Genomic DNA, 19248 nt, shown 5'->3' with positions numbered 1-19248 from the left:
AATCGGCTTGAGCCATGATTTATTCAATCATCCCATTAAATAACAGCTGTCAAACTTGTTATGGCATATTGTATAGAACATTGATAAAATTCCTATTGAATTTGTGTTATATAACCTACAAATTGGGTATCTATCTGCTACTATTCTTAAAAAGAAATAAATGATGTATTACTATTAAAACAAAATAAATGACTGAAATTGCAAATGAGTGTTCTATACAGAAAAAATTTAAATTTGATGCAGTTATAAAATTTGATTCTTTACCCAACATCTAATGGATGTACATCTATACTTTTTGTATAATAAAATAAAATTTATATACATTTAGAAGAAAGAATGAGCTTCTAAAATATGACTGCTCTTTGATATATATTAAATGTTTAATGTTAAAAAATAAACTGAGTAACTTTCTGCTCTTAAATTTTTTTTCATTTATCCATAGATAACCTGTAAAATAGAGATTCCAAAACAAACATGTTTATAAAGTCTGCTTAAGTTTTCAGTATATGTGCATCCCTTTACTTTTTTTACTTCTCTATTATTTTAGAATAAAATAAGGCCATATATCATATATAACATATAAATCCTTTATGTATTACCAATGGAAATCAATGTTTTCCTTCAAGGTTTTTATTGAACTTTCTTACAAAAAAAGGAAAAGTAAGGAAAATTGTGAAAATGATTCCCTCTGGAATATTGTACTTAGAGCTGAAGAGTGAGTTAAAAGTTGATTTTATTCTAAATTATATCATCTTTGGAATGACTCAAAACATTACTAGAAATACTTCAGAACGAGACATAAACCACCCACTCTGTAAAAGGCCGTGCTGTCTTTGTATTCACTGCACATGAGCTGTTACTTGTAGGGCAGTAATTTATTTTTTAACTTGAACTTTTGTTCTGAGAATATGTGATGTGTTTTGTGCTATTTTAGAAAATGTATGCCAACCAAATATACTTCATTACCAGTGTATGGTGAATGAGTGTGACAATATTCACATTTATGTAAAACTTTTCTAACTCAGAGGCTTAATACAGATTTTAAATGATTTTAATGTTTTTTAGTATAGCAAATGATTCCACTGCCATGGCTTACATGGGCCATGTATTGTTTCACAGCTCAGTGTGGTGGTGGTATGTCAGATTTCAGTGGTGTGATCCTCAGTCCTGGCTTTCCCGGAAACTACCCCAGCAGTTTGGATTGCACGTGGACAATAAAGTTGCCCATAGGATTTGGTATGTATATTGTAAACACATGAAAGAGCATTCATTACTTATTAATACATTCTGAAAAAATATCAGCATCTCCTAAGAAATTATAAAATGCTTGCCAAGTACACTTTAGTTTGGAAACACATATAATTATCTAAATTGAATAATAAAATGTGAATAACATTTGCTTAAGCTACATGTATTTCACTTGGTGTACTGAGATAACTGAAACTTTGTGAGTATTTTATTTTTTCTTATTTATTTATTTATTACTTTTAATTGACAAATAATTGAATGTGTTTACAGAACATGAAGTTTTGAAATATGTACACTATTTGGAATTTACATGTATCACCTCACATACCACTTTTTGTTGTGAAGACATTTAAAATATCTTAGCAATTTGTAAGGACACAATTCCTTGTAATTAACTATAGTCACCTTGTAATTAACTAGAATCTCTTAAGTTGATTCTTCCTAAGTGAAATTTCATGTATTCTGAGGAGCATCACCCAATCCACCTCTCTTTCCTCATCTCCTGCTAGCAGTATTCTAATCTCTGTTTCTGTGAATTCGCCTCGTTTAGATTCCACATATAAGTGAGATCACACAGTATTTGTCTTTTCATGCCTGGCTTATTTCACTTGACATGATATCCTATAGGCTCATTCATGTTGTCAAAAATAATAAGATCTTCTTCCTTTTTAAAGGCTGAATAGTCTATATAAATACAAACCAATGGTGCCGAGCCTGTGGCTCACATTGCCGTGGCAGGCACACAGAGCCCTTTCTGTCAGCACACTCACCAAGGTTTGACAACTTTTCAGCGTGAATACAACAGCAGAGATCATATTAAGTGTGCAAAAGCACACCAAATGCAGACTTTCCTTTCAATAAAAAGCCATTTGTACCTTGAAAGCTCTGTTATTGTGTTTTTCTTTTAAGACTAAAGATGTTAATGTAGAGAAGTTTTTTTTTAAACTGAAACCTCAGTATTCAGGTTTAATTGCAGTGTTGGCACTTTGCAATAAATAAATGGGTTTTGGGTTGCAGTTTAGACACTCTGTTTCTAAAAGGTTCGCCCTCACTGGTATAGACCATATTTTCTTAATCTGTTCATCTATTGATAGACACTTAGGTTGTTCCCTAACTTGGCTATTGTAAATAATGTTGCAATGAACATGAGAGTTCACATATCTCTTTAATGAACTGATTTCGCTTTCTTTGGATCTATCTAATTTTCAGATTGTTGGAATATAGCAGATGTATATGGAAATAGCCTGCTTTAGACATACATAACTACCAAATCAACACAAATTTCATGTATACTTGCTTTTGCGACTCTTTTCTTATCTCCATGAGCAATAGTAAATCATTTTCTAGTAATCTAATAAATTCATCTTAGTTTTTCATAAAGAAATAATTTTTACATTTGCAAAATAGAACAGATACAGATATTCTAGTGTTAGATTTAAATACACATTGAGATATACTACTTTCTAATTCTAATAATAAAACTCCCAGTATGTTCATGCATTACTGTTGCATGTAATAAAATCTTCTCATCTACTGTCACTGAAATTTTATTTTTACCAGCTTTTTAGATCATGTGAGTTGGTACATGGTTACCAAGGTGTGCTAGACTGAGGGCAGACTTATTCATTAAATCTCAGAAGACTAAAATGAGTAGAGTCTCTGACAAAGCTTAATACAGCTAATAATCCTGGGTAGACCGCAATCTCATGACCCAGAACTTGAGAGTATATTTCTGACCAAAGTGGAAATACACTAAGTGCAGTGATTGTGTGTGTGTGTGTGTGTGTGTGTGTGCGTGTGTGTGTGAGATTTGGTAAAAAGTAAAGTATTATTAATTTTATTTTTTCTCTTTTAGGTGTACATCTCCAGTTTGTCAATTTTTCTACAGAAACCATACACGATTACCTGGAAGTAAGAAGTGGATCATCGGAAATGAGTACTGTCATTGGTCGGCTTAGTGGTCCCCAAATACCATCTTCCCTTTTCAGCACAACCCATGAAACCAGTTTGTATTTCCACAGTGACTATTCACAGAACAAACAGGGCTTTCACATTGTATACCAAGGTAAGAGAATTCTTAAATGTGTAAGTGCATTTGACCTCCGTCTGCGATTAGAAATCTTTAACTATGTATAAGTATTTTCTGTATTCTGTTAAAAATACACAGTGAAACTCACAGGCAAATGTTTTCTGAATCTTTAGAATGATACTAACCATGAAAGAAGATTGCATTAGTCTTAAGTCATTACAGAGATTAATCAAGGAAAGACAATAAGCAAAGCAAACTGGATTCAAAGATACATCTTTGTTTTTATATCAAACTGAATAGTAAAAGGATATTTATATATTATTTTATTGTATGAAAAATTATTTTATTTTACTTTATATGATGATAATGACACTCCTTGATTTTGTTCTACTGCCAGGAAAATATGAAACAAAAATAACTTTGATAATCTTATTATATTAAACCTTTCCCACATGAAACTGCCGCATGACACTAAGTGAGATATTCCTTTTGACCATAGGTTTTGGACTGAGGTAGGGTGAACCTTAAATGCTGATTCTCCCTATTTAGTCTAATGTGGCACAGGGCTTGGCCATCATTTCGTCATTAGCATAATTGTACCCAGGCAAGTCATTTTGAATTTTATATGATAAAATACTTGTAATGTGTATACTCAGATTATGTAATTTGCAAATAATAGTAAAGTTTAACTGTTGCTATTATATTATTTCTGATTATAAAAGTTCTGTTAAAATTGAATTATGAATGTATTTTATGAAGTATAGTTCCACTGACAAAAATTGATCAAAATAACTTGAAATTTTGTTACATCCCTACTTAATTATTAAAGGATGCCATGGTAGTTGGTAATTTCGGCTGTGAACTCCCTAAAAGCGAGGGCATTTTGTTGTTCACTGATGTATGTCAAGTGTCCATAAGAGTAAGAACCCCGCATCTTATTTGTAAACTGGAAATACTCTCTGCTGGCTCTCACTGTGGAATTAGCCATACCCTATTTTCAAAACAAATGGTAACCGAGATTCTCTCTTTTGCTGCTGGATGTCTCAGAACTGTACTGGGCTGCTTCCTAGAAGCGTAAACAGCCTACACCAAGCTCTTTAATATTCACTCTGAACCCGGCTCCATTTTCCTTTTCCTACTCTCATTTTCCTTCAAAATAACACAGCTTGAAGGCTGTGGGACTAGAATTGGAATGTTATTTATTCTACATTTTTCAGTTATCGTATTCTTTAAAAAACAAGTCATTATTGACATAACAAAAATATAAAAGATCTAAAATTTTTTGTCTTGTTACTGACATAGTATTGTTGACTTGGGCCATAAGGTATAACAATAATGATTAGATAGCATTTGTGAATCATATTGAATCTTAAAACTATTTTATTTTTATAATTGAATTAATGCCTTTAAAGAAACTGAATAATTTATATAGCTCTATAAAGTTACCATTTTTGTGTTGATTTTTCAGAAAATGGTATAGTATGCAATTAAGCGAACCCTTCTATGGAAATATGTGCATACATATATGATAGTGCCAACAACATCAAAATAATTGAAATGCAAAGTTTATTTTCAGTTATCTAGAAGGATTTTTTCCCTACTACTTTATTTTATTAAATTAATTCTTCTTTGGATAAACTTAACAGAGATGCATTGTGATTTGTTTCTTTTAGAGAAAAATATTTTTAAAAGTTAAAAAGCCTCAGAATTAGGCTTGTACATATGATTAGCTTTTCTTGTGTGCTTGGAACATAACCAAGAAGCAATTGCATTCTACTTAAGAGAATAAGAATATGATTAAAACTGTGACTGTAAGAGGACTTTACATTTTTGTTCAGGTTTCAGATGCAGATAGATTGTACAAGTGCATAAAGAAACTTATGCATTTTTATGAATTGTATTAACATTTCAAATATACAATTGTAGTCATGATTTCATATCATGCCATCATTAACAGTGTTTATCATAAACTTGAATTATTACTTATACCTATCTGCAAGCAATGTCACATCAGTTTGTAAGCTACAAATAGTAGCCATCTGTGCTCTGTGAAATTCAAAAAAGAAATTCTCTCTCTCTTTTTTTCCTAGCCTATCAATTGCAAAGCTGTCCCGATCCACGCCCATTTCGAAATGGTTTTGTAATTGGCAATGATTTCACTGTGGGTCAGACCATTTCGTTCGAATGTTTCCCAGGATACACCTTAATAGGAAATTCAGCTCTCACGTGCCTTCACGGAGTCAGTCGTAATTGGAATCATCCACTTCCAAGGTGTGAAGGTATGCTTCTACATTGAAGCTATCTTTTAGGTGGTATCATTCATGTTTAATAATTCTTGTGTCGACATTCTCCCTTGTTTTCCTCTTCCAATAGTATATTAAATATACATTTAAAATATTGAAATTCATCTTTCAGTTGAATTATTAAAAGAAAAAATAGTAGCTCCATAGTAGTGAAAAAATAGTAGCTCCATATTGAATAACTCATTTTACCACTAATGGCAGGAATCTTGTGCTTCCCCATTGGTAATGAACATAAAATTTGTCACTAATTTTGAGATTTTCTTCTGTGTGTATGGGTGGTGGTGGTGATGGTATGGTGTGTGCGTGTGTGTGTATGTGTGTGTGTGTGTGTCTATTTAAGTCATTATTATGAACCAGTAACCTATAAACTACTACTGAATTTGAGTACTTTTCTCTAGAAAACCCTTTTAATCAAAAAGATCTTGAACCTCTTATAAGGGCTTATAGATACATATTCATGATATGAGATAAAAAATAAACAATGTGTGCATTGATATAATGCATTCAAAAAAGAAAGGACAAAGAAATTTATCATTCTTGTGATCATTAATGGTAAAGAATTAGCATACCTCATAAAGAAAAATACAGAAAAGACTATAATTTGCTCATTTTTGTCAGTTTCATTTTATATACCTCAACTGACATAAATATGCATCACAGATGCATTTTATATCCCTTAAGTGTATGGAATGTTTGCCTTTTTCTGCATTGTTGATTCATTGTTATTAGCATTTTATTTTGTATCTTTTTCCCATAGCTCTTTGTGGTGGGAATATAACTGCAATGAATGGCACTATTTATTCTCCTGGATACCCTGATGAATATCCAAACTTTCAAGATTGCTTTTGGCTTGTGGGAGTACCTCCGGGGAATGGAATCTACATCAATTTTACTGTCCTTCAAACAGAACCAATCTATGATTTCATTACTGTATGGTAAGCTAGGACCATTGTTGTTGATTGATTCAACGATATATGAGTGAACCGAGGAAGGAAGGAAAATATATCACAGTCCTCTCTTACAAATTGCCATCTGCTATTTGAATTGGTGTAACTGAGGGTGACATATGAGTTTTGCAGAACAAGACAAACAAGAGAAATAGATTTTGGCTTATTACCATATGAAGTAGCTATCCATTGTAAAACAAAAGCTCCATAGGTGAAACGGTTGTGTAAAGGTATTACTGATATGTTAAAACAAGCAATTATCACAGTAAATTAAGATTAGACTACCTATCTACTAAACCTGGTGAAATTTAAGAGCTTATATTCAAATCAGACTTATTTAATAAATCTACTGACTTCTGTCATAATAATTAATTGTAAAATTATATAATTGTATTATGAATTAAAACATATTCATTCAAAAATATGAAGAAAATCCCTGAATTGATCATTGGCAATTGGACAATAGAACTACTATCTTGAGTTATAAGAGTCTAACTTTAGCAATGTAGGATTCCTGAGAATGTTGCTGAGAAAAATAAAAGGGGAACAAACCCAAAACATTTTAGAGAATCTGAGTTTTGGTCAAAAATAAAAGACAATGTATTCATTACAATGAATGCAGATGCTTTTTATTTAGGTGTAGATGTGAGCTATTTTCATACTTTATATTTTAAAATGCATTATCACATATGTAGTCAAAAAGTACTCCAATATGATCTGTCACTCACTGATTATTTTATCCACTGGATCTTTATTATTAACATTATAATACAAGTATATTCTTTAAACTTGGTGCAGAATTCTCCATGAATTATTCTCAATCTCTCCTCTTTCTCCCCAACAGGGATGGACCAGACCAAAATTCCCCTCAGATTGGGCAGTTCAGTGGCAATACTGCTTTGGAATCCGTGTACAGCACTTCCAATCAGATCCTCATAAAATTCCACAGTGATTTCACAACAAGTGGCTTTTTTGTGCTCAGTTATCATGGTGGGTATTATCTAAGTGTTTTTATTTCACTGTGTATTGTTTAGACTGCTCTGGAAAAAGAGTGAATAGACCATATGTTTAACCAGTGATTGAAAGGTATTGAAACTTGACACAATGATCCTCACTGTAAATTTAGCATTTCAAATGGATTTACTTGCAAGGAATGACCTCTTCTTAATATTTTAGGAACATTGAAATGTGAGGAAATGCATCTAGGAAATAAATCCATCAGTAATTACTGAGTGAAAATAATCATTTTTACAAGGAAACCAATAAAACAGAACCAGCTGTTCATATTTTATTGCATATAATTTGAAGACATCTAGATTTTTCTATACAAAACCTTTAATCTATTCCACCTGCTGCGAGTCTTTCTAAAATCAGCATCCAATATCTTTATACTTTGTATCACATTACTTATTCATCTGTACTCTTCTTTCAAAACTGTATCTACTTGAGATTCTCAGATTTTTCAAGTGACTTTCAAATCATTACCTTCATAACTTTTATTCCAGTGGAATAATTTATGGAGTCTCAATTTTATTTCTTTACTTAAATTGTTCTTGGTCAAATCTTCATAATAGTAACTTTTTGAAATGATATTCAGGGGGTTTCCCCGAGGTGTTTATTTTACCTTATTTTAATTTCAGTCCATTATAAATAAAAAAGTGTTATTTATAATGACTATACCCATTTCTTTTTAAAATCTATCTCATAAAAATACATTCTACTTTATATAGAGGTAGAATCTTTATTCTAATGCTATGACTATTTCCCCAATAATTTACTAAATTAAATTTGCAAAAACTATGAAAATCTGAGGATGGACTTGTGCTCTGTCCATTCTAGTAATATACAACTTGAACTTTGTAAAACAAATAATAAAATATTTCATGCTCAAAGCTTATATTCCAAGAAAAATATGGTATGTCAAATATGATTATGTTCAAGGACATTTAAAGCACATTGGATCTAGAAATAGAAAATTGACTATAAATATGTGATTTGTTTAATCCAAGTACTTATCAGCCAGTTAGGTAGTTTGTCATTAGTATCCCCATAGCTAATGTGCACTATATCACAGCTAATTAGAAAGTGGAGTATTCAGTTAGGCTACTTTTTTGAATATTTATTTATTAATATCTTCTTTTGCTTTCTGTTGAGTTGAACATTGAACCCTCGAGTCTGTAAATACACTTTAAAGCTCTGACAATAGCGTTATTACTTTGGTAGGCAATCACAATTTTACAAACAATAATCATACGATCAAAAATAAATTTGTTGCTGAATTATAATATGTATCCTTTCTATTTTCATGGATCTCTGCCTAATTTTTTATTTATCATCTGGTATCCCGTCTGAAGAAGTTTTAAGAAGACACTATTCATTAAGGGACCATAAAAACCTCTAAGACAATCTCATAAGCAGTATAAAATTCTTATAAAATTTAGGAGGCTTTTCAAAGCAAAAATATTTTCAGGAAAAGTTGTCAGTGTATATATGTGTGAGTATTTATATAGAGAACGTGTGGAAGACAGACTGTATGCATACATACACACAATTATGAATGTGTATTTATGAGTACATAGACATTTGTGAATGTATACAAATATTATCATTCTAAAATGTGTTTTACTTGACTTCGGGATTTGGTTTTCAGTCAAGTTTTGAAGAGATGGAATAGCTTAGTAATAAAGCAGATCCAGTGTTTGTTTAGCACTTTTCCAGTTGACTTTGGACAAGATATCCTTTGGTCTCCACTTTCCTCAGCTGTGAAACAGCATAGGACCACCAAACAGATAAAACGAGACACCATATGTATCCAATTTAGTTTACTACTGGTATGTATCATTTTAAGCCATATGAAATTGCCACTCAGGAAATGCGGAGTGCTAATAAGTTTGTACAGCTAGCCCCTGAAAGTACTATCATTTTTATTATTATGATCATTATGTTGAAGAGATTTTATGAACTTCAGAGTCAGTGCATAATGTAGAGAAGACATTTGGTGACTGTTTGTTTCCTTATCACACCCTACATCACATTTTAGATTTTTCTATTGCATTTTTGTTTCTACTTTAGATTTCATACAAAGTCACAATTACTGAAGCCCAACATTTGAATCAAGATCTCTAGAAATTTTACCCAAATCTAAATATAACCTTGAAAGTTGGGCTGGTAGCCATGGTCTGTGTTAAAAATTGGTGCCTGGTTTCTTCCAGCACTGTTTTTCTCTTGGCTCATCTTTCCTAGAATACATAATACATCAAATCAAATTTAAGGCTATCCTGTTATAAAGTTCTTTGAATCTTACTCCCTCATTCTTTATTCCAGAATAGCTTTCTTAGTGGCAGAATATTGGTCAAATTATTGGATATTTTCTTACAGGTAAACGAGGCAAATAATTCATTATTTAAAACCGGAGGTCTATGGAGTAGACCTAAACTTAGAATGGTCTACTCTCTCAGGATCCTGTCAATTATCCTATTAATTTAATCATTCTTTTTGTTATGTTCTCTTCTGTAAGTCAAAAGTGATTTTCTCAGGAATTGTGTTTATTTGACTCTTTAATCTTTTAATATATTTTCTTCAGGTCACATTGATCACTTAGCTTTTATTTATTAATATATTTTATGTATGTTTGAAAAGAAATATATGTGTTTTTTCTTCTGCATTCTGACTTATTTCCATTATGTGATCCATCATGCCATCTGCCTTTTATAAAACATCATCTTCATAAAGACTTTTATGATCAAAATAACATTTACAAAAAGCTTTGCAAAATAAAGATCTATTCAGTGAAAAACATAGGGCAAGCACTTTACCTCAGACATCATATTCTTTTTTTTCATTTCAGGGAATGTTTTTATCTCTCTACAATTGCTATAATTGTAGTTCCCTAAAGTAAAACCTTTGCGGGCTGGGGATTTAGCTCAGTGGTTCCGCCATCTGCCTCCCAAGCACAAGGTCCCAAGTTTGATCCCTGGTACCGGAAAAAAAAAAAAAAGTAAAAGCTTTACTGGATATCTGCTATACGGTCTACATAGAGTTAGCTTATAGCAAATAATAACAAAATTCGGTCCTAATCAATGAATTGATCCTAATCAAAGTAATTACACAAACCCATTTTTATTTCATTTAAAAAATTAGTGTATAGTTTTACAGAATAGTGGGTTTTGTTTTGGCATATACTTACAACTACATAATTTTTGCAGAAAGTAACTCTGTACAACAGTGACTGTTACAGGAATAGCTACCATTTACTAAAAATTTAATATGCTGGGCACTGTGCTAGGTGTCTTCTCTATATTGTTGTTAATTTTCTAACAACTTCATAAGGTAAATATTATTACCTTTGTTTAAGTAACCTGCCTAAAGCTAGAGAACCAATGAAAAGGTCTGGCCAAAATAGAATAGAGAAGAAACAGAAATAGATCTGCCTGTATACAAAAAATATTTTTTTTCAAAACTATAAACAACAATAATAATAACCTAAATGTGTTAAGTTCTTACCAAATGACAAGCAATGTCCTCAGTGGTATTATTGCATAAATTGAATATATTTCTTGTTATATCAACTTAATTTTTCTTAAATTTTAGCTAAAGCAAGTTTTCTTTTTAGCAAGATGATCATCTGATTTTTAAAAAAATACCTCTTCTAATTATAACTTGGAAGAATAGATTTGCCAGTGTCTTTCTTTCCCAATATCTACATCCTAACTACATTGGGGTGTTTATCACAATTTGGTATATTCCTTACAGTTTTCAAGATGGTCACTTTGCCAAGAGAAAATGAATTTCATTAGTCTGACTTATATCAACCAAAACAACCAGGAGACTATGGTATCTTTTTAATTTGAAACAGAAGGTATCATTTTAAGCTGGTTAAGTTCATTATCCAGGCACCTATTTTTCTATTATCAGAGTATTAGAGAAACTCAATTTGTCTACAGAAGATTTTCTCAGGAGCACAAAATGGTTTTCTCATCAGCAGTTTACTTTTGGCCCACTGGGTTCAGAAATACAAAGTGGAAAATTTCAGAAATAAATAATCAGTTACCTTTAAGGAAACATTACTATACTGTACATTATAATTTCTTTGTTGTATTATTAGTGATGCTGTTAATCTTACTCTCATTTGTAAATTAAATCTTATCATAGATGTGTATTTATAGCATATTATAGTACTTATAAGGGTTCATATCATCTGTGGTTTCAAAAAACCCACTAAGGTAATCTAAGACTGTATCTCCCATTAGTGAGGGGATATTATTGTAATGATTTAGTAATATGTGCTACCCATGGTTTTCTATTAATAGCTCTTCCAGGGTTAAGAAATGAGTTATATAATGACTCATTATTTTTGAGAAATGTAGTTTAAAGGTCTGCAATGTCTTTCAAGTTATCTCTCAGAGTTATGTTTCCTTTATTTAATAGATGCCATATTTGAGAACATTAAATGCAACTCTGCAAAGTTTTACCCTAAAAAAGACTGCTGCAGATGTGAGGAGAGATTTTATACAAAATATAAATCATGGTTGCTTTTAATTATGTGACTGCTTTGCCTCACACAACCTAAAGACTTGACCTTCTTTTGTATTTCAGTGTAGAACTCTGAACTCATAAAGATTTTATTGTTTGATGTCCAGAGTGCAGGGCTATCATAGTGATGTGTGTGTGTGTGTGTGTGTGTGTGTGTGTGTGTGTACATAAAAAGAAATGGTGGAGCTAAAAATCTATACTGGTAAACTGGTAAATGAGGAAAAAATAATGCTCTTTGTTATTTCTTAAATAACTTAAGGGTCGTTTTGACTGACTGAAAGTCACAATTGCTTACTATCCTTTGATATTTTGTTATATTTATACATTCATTGGTATCATTTAGTATTTTATTCTGGACAATATCTTACTGTCTCCTATAACTAAAGACAATGAGGAGCATAATTTTTATTAAACCAATTTGGGTTAATTTGCTATTTATAATGAGTGAGACAACACACTATGAGGGACCCTGTAGCATCTTGCAGAATTGTGTGAGATGGTTTCAGGAAAAAGCTCAGAACAAATCATGTTCTTCTGAGTTAGGTGTTGTCCAAAAATTGGAGCAGTTTTATGATTGGATACCTTTATATTTTTTCTAAAGGTAGAAAGAATGAAACATAAATATATAATTGGTAAGAAAGCAATATTCATTCATATTCATCCAGATGGAAAAATCATGGTCATTTTGACAGGCAGAATGTTTATTATGGCTTGTGTCTAGATGTCTCCCCAAAGCCTCACGTGGTCATAGGTGGCTTTTTCAGAGGTGGCTGAATCTAGAGTGTGTGATGCTGGGATTAAGGTTGTGTGATTACTAAACCAGTACACGAATTGGCTTGGCACTTCCCTAATCCCAGTAGACTGGATAAGATAAAAGGGGGCAGAAAGACACTGTTGAGATTCCCTTGTTGGGCTGGGGATTTAGCTCAGTGGCACTGTGCCTGCCTCGCAAGCTCGAAGTCCTGAGTTCGATCCCCGGTACCAAAAAAAAAAAAAAAAAGATTTCCTTGTTGCTTTTGCTACCATGTGGGTGCCAGGAACCATTTCTTCTCTGCGACTCCCCTCTGCCATGTGCTGCTCTGCCTTGGAGCCAGCCCATTATGGACTGAAACCTCTACAAACTGTGAGCTAAATAAACCCTTCCCCTTTAAGTTTGGATGTTGGTATTTTGTCTCAGCAACTAGAAAAAAGTAACTAAGATATTGTTGTTCTAGCTTTCATTTTTATTGAGATTACAGAAAGGTTCTGTTTTTTTTTCTTCTTGTTCCAACAGATCATAGATTTACTTTGTCTTATGTCAGTTTTTAGCAAAATTATTTATGTTTGATGTATCACTGTGGTCTACCAGTTGTCTCCAAAGCAGACAGTAGCTGCTTTGTTCTTGTTAATTCTGAACTGGACATAGTTTAAACTGATACATAAAGGTAGGTGTAGCATATTCCTTCTCAGAAAAATCAACCAAGCTCTTGTACTGAACAGGAAGAGGCAAGTAGAAGCCGACAAAGAACAAATTGTCATTGTGAATAGCCTGTTACTTATTAATGTGAAATGTAACTAAAGCACGTAGAGAAAGGGTCGTTTCTCATTACTTTCAAGTTTTTAATGGGCTTGGTACTAACACAGGATACAGCCAATTATCAGTCTGCATATGGAGAGGGTCAATAGATATTATAATTTTTCTATGCTAATTCTGAGATTTCCCAATAGTTTTGTTTCCCAATAGCTTCTGTTATCCCTTCTGTAGGGAAATACTAAAAATAACTTGTGGATTCATTTCCCATATGTTTTCTCTCCCGTGTTTAACTTCAAAGACGAACTTTTGCTCTTGATTAGTAATGTTCTCCAATATATAGACAGAAAACACGGTGACTTGAAAATAACTGTAGTGCAAAAGTGAAATTTGCAGGCATGTATCTAGTTCATACCAACGCACTAGAAGGTTTTTCTCCAAACCTGAAAAAACTGCTTATTATTTTTTCCTCTTTATTAGAATTGAGATAGCATTTATCGAGACACTATTAACTCTGGTTTCAAGTGAAACTGCTTAAATTCATTTTAGATTGCTTTTGCAATAACACTACTAAAACTACATAATTGAACATAGCATTATCAATACTTTTCCTCCACTCAATCTTCCTCAAATGACGAGATTATGATACTAATGTGGATACACCTGAAGTACACTGGGGCTTACACAGAGCTCTGAGTTTATAGGGCAACACAAAATGTTATCTTTGTCCTCTGTTAGGGAAATCGTGTCCCTATTTGGCAGAAAGGTTATGCGCTTGTGCTTTTTTGGTTTGGAGAAAGAGTGGCAATTTGCCAGTGTTCTGTTTTGTCTTTTCTGAAGCAGCCTTTAATAGCACAGTTGAATAGAAGTAGATAAATGCATTATTCTTTTCTGGAATTGGATTGGCTGTGTCGTTGCAAAGAAAATAGGAAATTAAAAATAACCAAAAAGATATTGCCAGAATCAAATCCTAAAGCAATTTCAAGAAATTTCTTTGAACAAGAAGCAGATGTCTATGCACTTTTGAACAAACAGGGCAGTTTTCAAATAATAGCCATCCTCAAAAGATACTGAAACACAGGAGGCAATGTTCTAATGTTGATGTTAAAGAGTAAATTGTGTTTCAAAGCTGAGTGATGTATCAAATAAAATGATTATTTTTAAGACAACATAAATTTAGATCAACTATGTTTTTGAAAAGATAAATATCCATTGTATGCAGTTTTTCTGCAAATACTCTGCAAAAACTGTCAACTTTTCTAAATAGATCAATCCAATAAAAACTAAAAATATATACTCATTGTTTAAGATTTGGATGACATAATTCTAAATTTGTACCACTTTATATACTAATTTCAATTTTGCTGATAACTGAACGTGTGACATGTGGCTTTGTCTACCTCCTTTCACTTCCCTAGGGTACTTCTCCCTCACACCCACCCCCACATAGAGAAATTAGAACATTCAGTTTCCAACATAATTTCTAGTTCAAACCTATACAAGATTGAGTACATTTGTACAAGGTCTGTTTATTTTCTTTCAAGATAGCCAAAGTGTATATATACAGCTTTAATGCCATTAGCTATTAGTATTTCTTGAGCATGACTTCTAGACCACTGTTATGGGAATTTTAAGACCACAGAATGTGCAATATTTATCATTCAAAACTATAAAACATGTTTCAATACCCATGGCTTTTATATAATACTTTAATGTGCATCAATGTGACAAAATACAGAATCTTAGGAATTTTAAAGCATATCTGATTGAAATCAGACTAGAAATAAAGTGAATAGCTTGATGCATTCTGGGAGATTGTGTAGGTGTTTTGAGTGACACTTTAATGGGGAAGTCACATCAGATTGAAATTCTGGGTGTACAGGTCACAGCCAGCATCACAGCAGTCGCTGATGTTGACACTCACCTGAGAATGTACTCTCCCTTCGAAATGATGTGTGTCTGGCCCTATTCTAAGCACTCTACCTTATTTTAGCACAACCTCAGACTTATGTCTGTATTTCAGATGTGAAAAGTGAAGCCCAGAGTCCTAACAATTTGTTTAAGGTCAAAGAACTAGCAAAGAGCAGACACAAGATTTGAAAGCAGGCATCTGCTTCCTGTGTGCGTAGTAGATCAGGCTGCTTTGTGTTCAGAAATACTCACCAGCACTACTTTCAGGGTTTGTAGTCTTCAGTGAGATTTATTGGTTTGATAAACACTTTTTCAGAAAGAGTTGTGGGCTGCACAGCATTTAACTCGTCACTTTTCTTGCTGGTGTTTGAACACAGGACCCTGATGCCAGCTGGACATGTGTGATGCCACTGACTTACATCCCCGTCCTCATCCCCCCCTATGGCCTTCAGTTACAGACATCTGATGTAGCACACCCTACACCATTGCCTTATTACATCCTCCTCCTCCTTTAGATGACAGGCCTAAACTTTATGCACAATTACTTTAGTGATGGCCAAAGCAAAATGGTTTTCATGGATGAGAAGTGAAAATAAGGAAAAGCAGAAAGAATTAATATTTTGTGAATTACTCTTATTCATGTGTAAGCACCAAATATCTTTAAGGCATGGAATCCCAATGTTATACAAAAAGTGATTACCTTTATATAGTTCACATTATATGCCAGATACTTTTCCAAGGGCTTTCATATTTCAGCTCATTTGATCATCATAGCCACAGTGAGATGGCATAAAATTCTTACTGTCATTGCTCTTTTACTATTTACTGTTTATGAGAAAAGTGCAACAAATATACACAACCTTCTCAATTTTTCCCATTTTGTCAGTTTTAGAATGAGGATTTGAAAGTACAGTCTAGAGCATTATATTATATATCATAATATATTATATATTATATATATATTTTAATGATATTTGTTTTTCTTTAAAAATATTTGTTCTCTCATTTCTCTAGCACTCAGTCACTCAGCAAATGTTTGGTAAACTTTGGTGAATGTTGCTCTGTGTTAGGCACTCATTGTATTAGGCTTTGGAAATCTAGCAGTTAATAGGATAAGCAAAAGCCTCTGCTTTCTCAGAACTTGTCTTCTACTGAAAGAAAAAGGAGAGTAAATGAATAAATAATTATCTCACAGTTATGAAAACTGCCAAAAGGAGAATAGAGAGGTGTGAGGCAGAGTAACCGCAAGGACTGAACTTTAGATACTAAAATCAGTGAAGACACTCTCAAGTCACGCACACAGTTACAAAAGCGATAGAAACATAGGTTTTAAGAAACCAAGGTGTAAAATTATATAGAGCATAAACTTTTACACCTGTTACCAAAGGTTAAGCTGTGAACCATTTGATATCTTTGTTAAGTGTTAGAAGAGACCATAGTAGGAGTTAAATTGTAGATAGCTTTCTTTATCCTAAATTTGTTATTAAAAATTGAAGATAGGTTGTTTAATTTTTTAATGGATAAGAATGCTATCCTACGTAGGCAATAGGAGTCTCAGCTGTTCTTCAGCTTTAAGAACAGCACAGGGACTATCATTTTTTAAAAACTGTAGGCAAAATTGTAAGCAAGATGGTTAACTAGATAAAGTTAGAGATATTGGAGATCAGAATCAACGATTTGAATTTAATGTATATTAAATCATCTGGAGAATTTTGTGGCCCATCATTTCTTGACATACCATAATATGGACTCTTTAATAGTCTCTAGTCATCTACTTTTGTTCCCTTCCAATTGTTGACTGCCCCCCCCCATTTTAGCAAAAATGATTTTTTAAAAATAAAAAAATACTCCACGTTATTTTCATACATAAATCTTCTGGAAGGCTTCTCAATGGCCTTCTTAAAAAATAAATAAGATCCTAAAATGACCCAAAGACACATATTAGATTTAGTCCCAAGTTACCTGTTCCTTATCCCTCTCCTCTACCCCTCTCTCAAGCAGCCATAGTGACCTTTTTTTCTGCTTGGACGTCTGTTGATTTCTCTGTAAAATTCTTTTTCCTAACATAGAGAGACAAATATACAGACATATATAGTGACAGGCTACACTGTCAGCTTGACTGGCTTCAGAGCCACCCAGAGGATTAGTAACAAACACATCTGGGTGTATCTCAGTGGGTATGGAGGTGTGACTTCAGATACTGTATCTGGCCCCTGGCTCCTTCCTGTCTTATTCTGTCTTCTGCTTTCTGGCCATCATGAATTAAGCAGCTGTGCTCCACCCTGCCTATTCACCTTACTGTCTCTACCTTGGAGTCAGCTGACCATGAACTCAATCCTCTGAAATTGTGAGACAAATAAACCTATCTTTAAGTTGGGTATCTAGGATATTTGGTTCAAGACATGAAAAGCTGACTAATATAGAAAATTGGTATTGAGATCATGGAGTTCAGAAGCCTTTGGAATTGGTTTGCAGGGAAAATTTGGAAAGGTTTGCAGATGTGGGGTAGAGAAGACCTAAAATATTATGTAAGCAGAGCATGATGAGCAATTTTAGTCAGAATTCAGAAGATCAGAATCCTGACAGGATTGTGAGGGTAAAGGGGAGGCTTATGAGGTTTCAGATGGGAATAAGGATTTCATTGGGAATTGGACTAGGAAATATATGTTGTACTCTAGAAAAAAAGTTTTCTACATTTGCCCATGTTCTGAGACTTTGAAAGAAGCTGAGTTTAAGGGCTATAGACTAATTGAACTGGCAGGGGGAATTTCAAGGCAGCCCAGTGTTCAAGTGTTGTGTTCAGTTGTCATGGATATTGTTAGCTGCTTTTAGCCAAATCCACATTAAGAATCAGGAGCAAGAAGTAGAGAGAACATATTTGAAAAAAAAAATTGTAGGTTGTCCAGAGAGGAAGCACATATAAAATTAGGGTCACCTATCTTTCACCATGCACTAAACCAAAATTGAAGTGGATTAAAGATCTAAATATTAAAACAGAAACACTAAAACTTGCTGGAAGACAAGTTAGGTAGAACTCTTGAAGACATTGGCATAGGAAAGGACTTTATGAACAAATCCTTAATAGCACGGGAACTAACACAAAGAATCAACAACTGGATTCTTATCTTATTAAAAAGCTTTTGCACTGCAAGATAAACCACCAACAGAGCTACGAAACAACCTAGAATGTGGGAAAAAATTTTTACCAGCTGTTCCTCAGACAAAGGTCTGCTATCTAGAATATACAAAGAACTAAAAAAAATCAGACCCCCCCCCAAATATAAAGACCTGATTCAAAAATGGGCATCTGAAATGACAGACATTTCTCAGAAAAACAAGTAAAAGCAGCAAATAAATATATGAAAGAATGTTCAACATCACTGGTCATTCAAGAGATGCAGATGAAAATAATGCTGAGATTCCACCTCAAGACACCTTTGGGTATCTTCCCAAAACAATTAAAAGAATCATACCAAAGTGATATATGCACTCCCATGTTCATAGTTGGACAGTTTGGAATAGCTAAAACTTGGAAACAGCCCAATTGCCCATCAACTGGAGACTGGATAAAGTTTTTTTTTTTTTTTAAATAAAATGGAGTACTACTCAGCCATAAAGAAGGAGAAACCGGAGACATTTGTAGCTAAGTGGATGCACATTGAAGTTATACTCTCAAATGAAATAAATGGGACACACATGTAAATACCAAATAGTTTCTCCAGTGTGAAAAACTAAAAGTGTAAATAAGAATCAAAATGTATAATTGAT

The 19248-nt window shown here is 33.1% G+C and overlaps 1 protein-coding gene across 6 annotated transcripts in view; it reads left to right on the top strand.

The window, feature by feature from the left end:
• Csmd3 (CUB and Sushi multiple domains 3) overlaps positions 1 to 19248 on the top strand; it is a 1141260-nt gene that overhangs the window by 1038237 nt on the left and 83775 nt on the right. For all 6 annotated transcript variants that reach the window (XM_087190703.1, XM_087190702.1, XM_087190706.1 and 3 more), the window contains 5 exons: positions 1120 to 1236; positions 3104 to 3313; positions 5368 to 5556; positions 6338 to 6515; positions 7372 to 7517. In XM_087190703.1, coding sequence (XP_087046829.1) covers positions 1120 to 1236; positions 3104 to 3313; positions 5368 to 5556; positions 6338 to 6515; positions 7372 to 7517 — 840 coding nt within the window. The remainder of the gene's footprint in view (positions 1 to 1119; positions 1237 to 3103; positions 3314 to 5367; positions 5557 to 6337; positions 6516 to 7371; positions 7518 to 19248) is intronic.

This window comes from Heterocephalus glaber, unplaced genomic scaffold (genome assembly GCF_053883595.1).
Source record: "Heterocephalus glaber isolate CG9 unplaced genomic scaffold, H.glaber_assembly_v1.0 deba00001555, whole genome shotgun sequence".
Taxonomy (NCBI): Eukaryota; Metazoa; Chordata; class Mammalia; order Rodentia; family Bathyergidae; genus Heterocephalus; species Heterocephalus glaber.
This window is presented reverse-complemented; position numbering and strand designations above follow the sequence as displayed.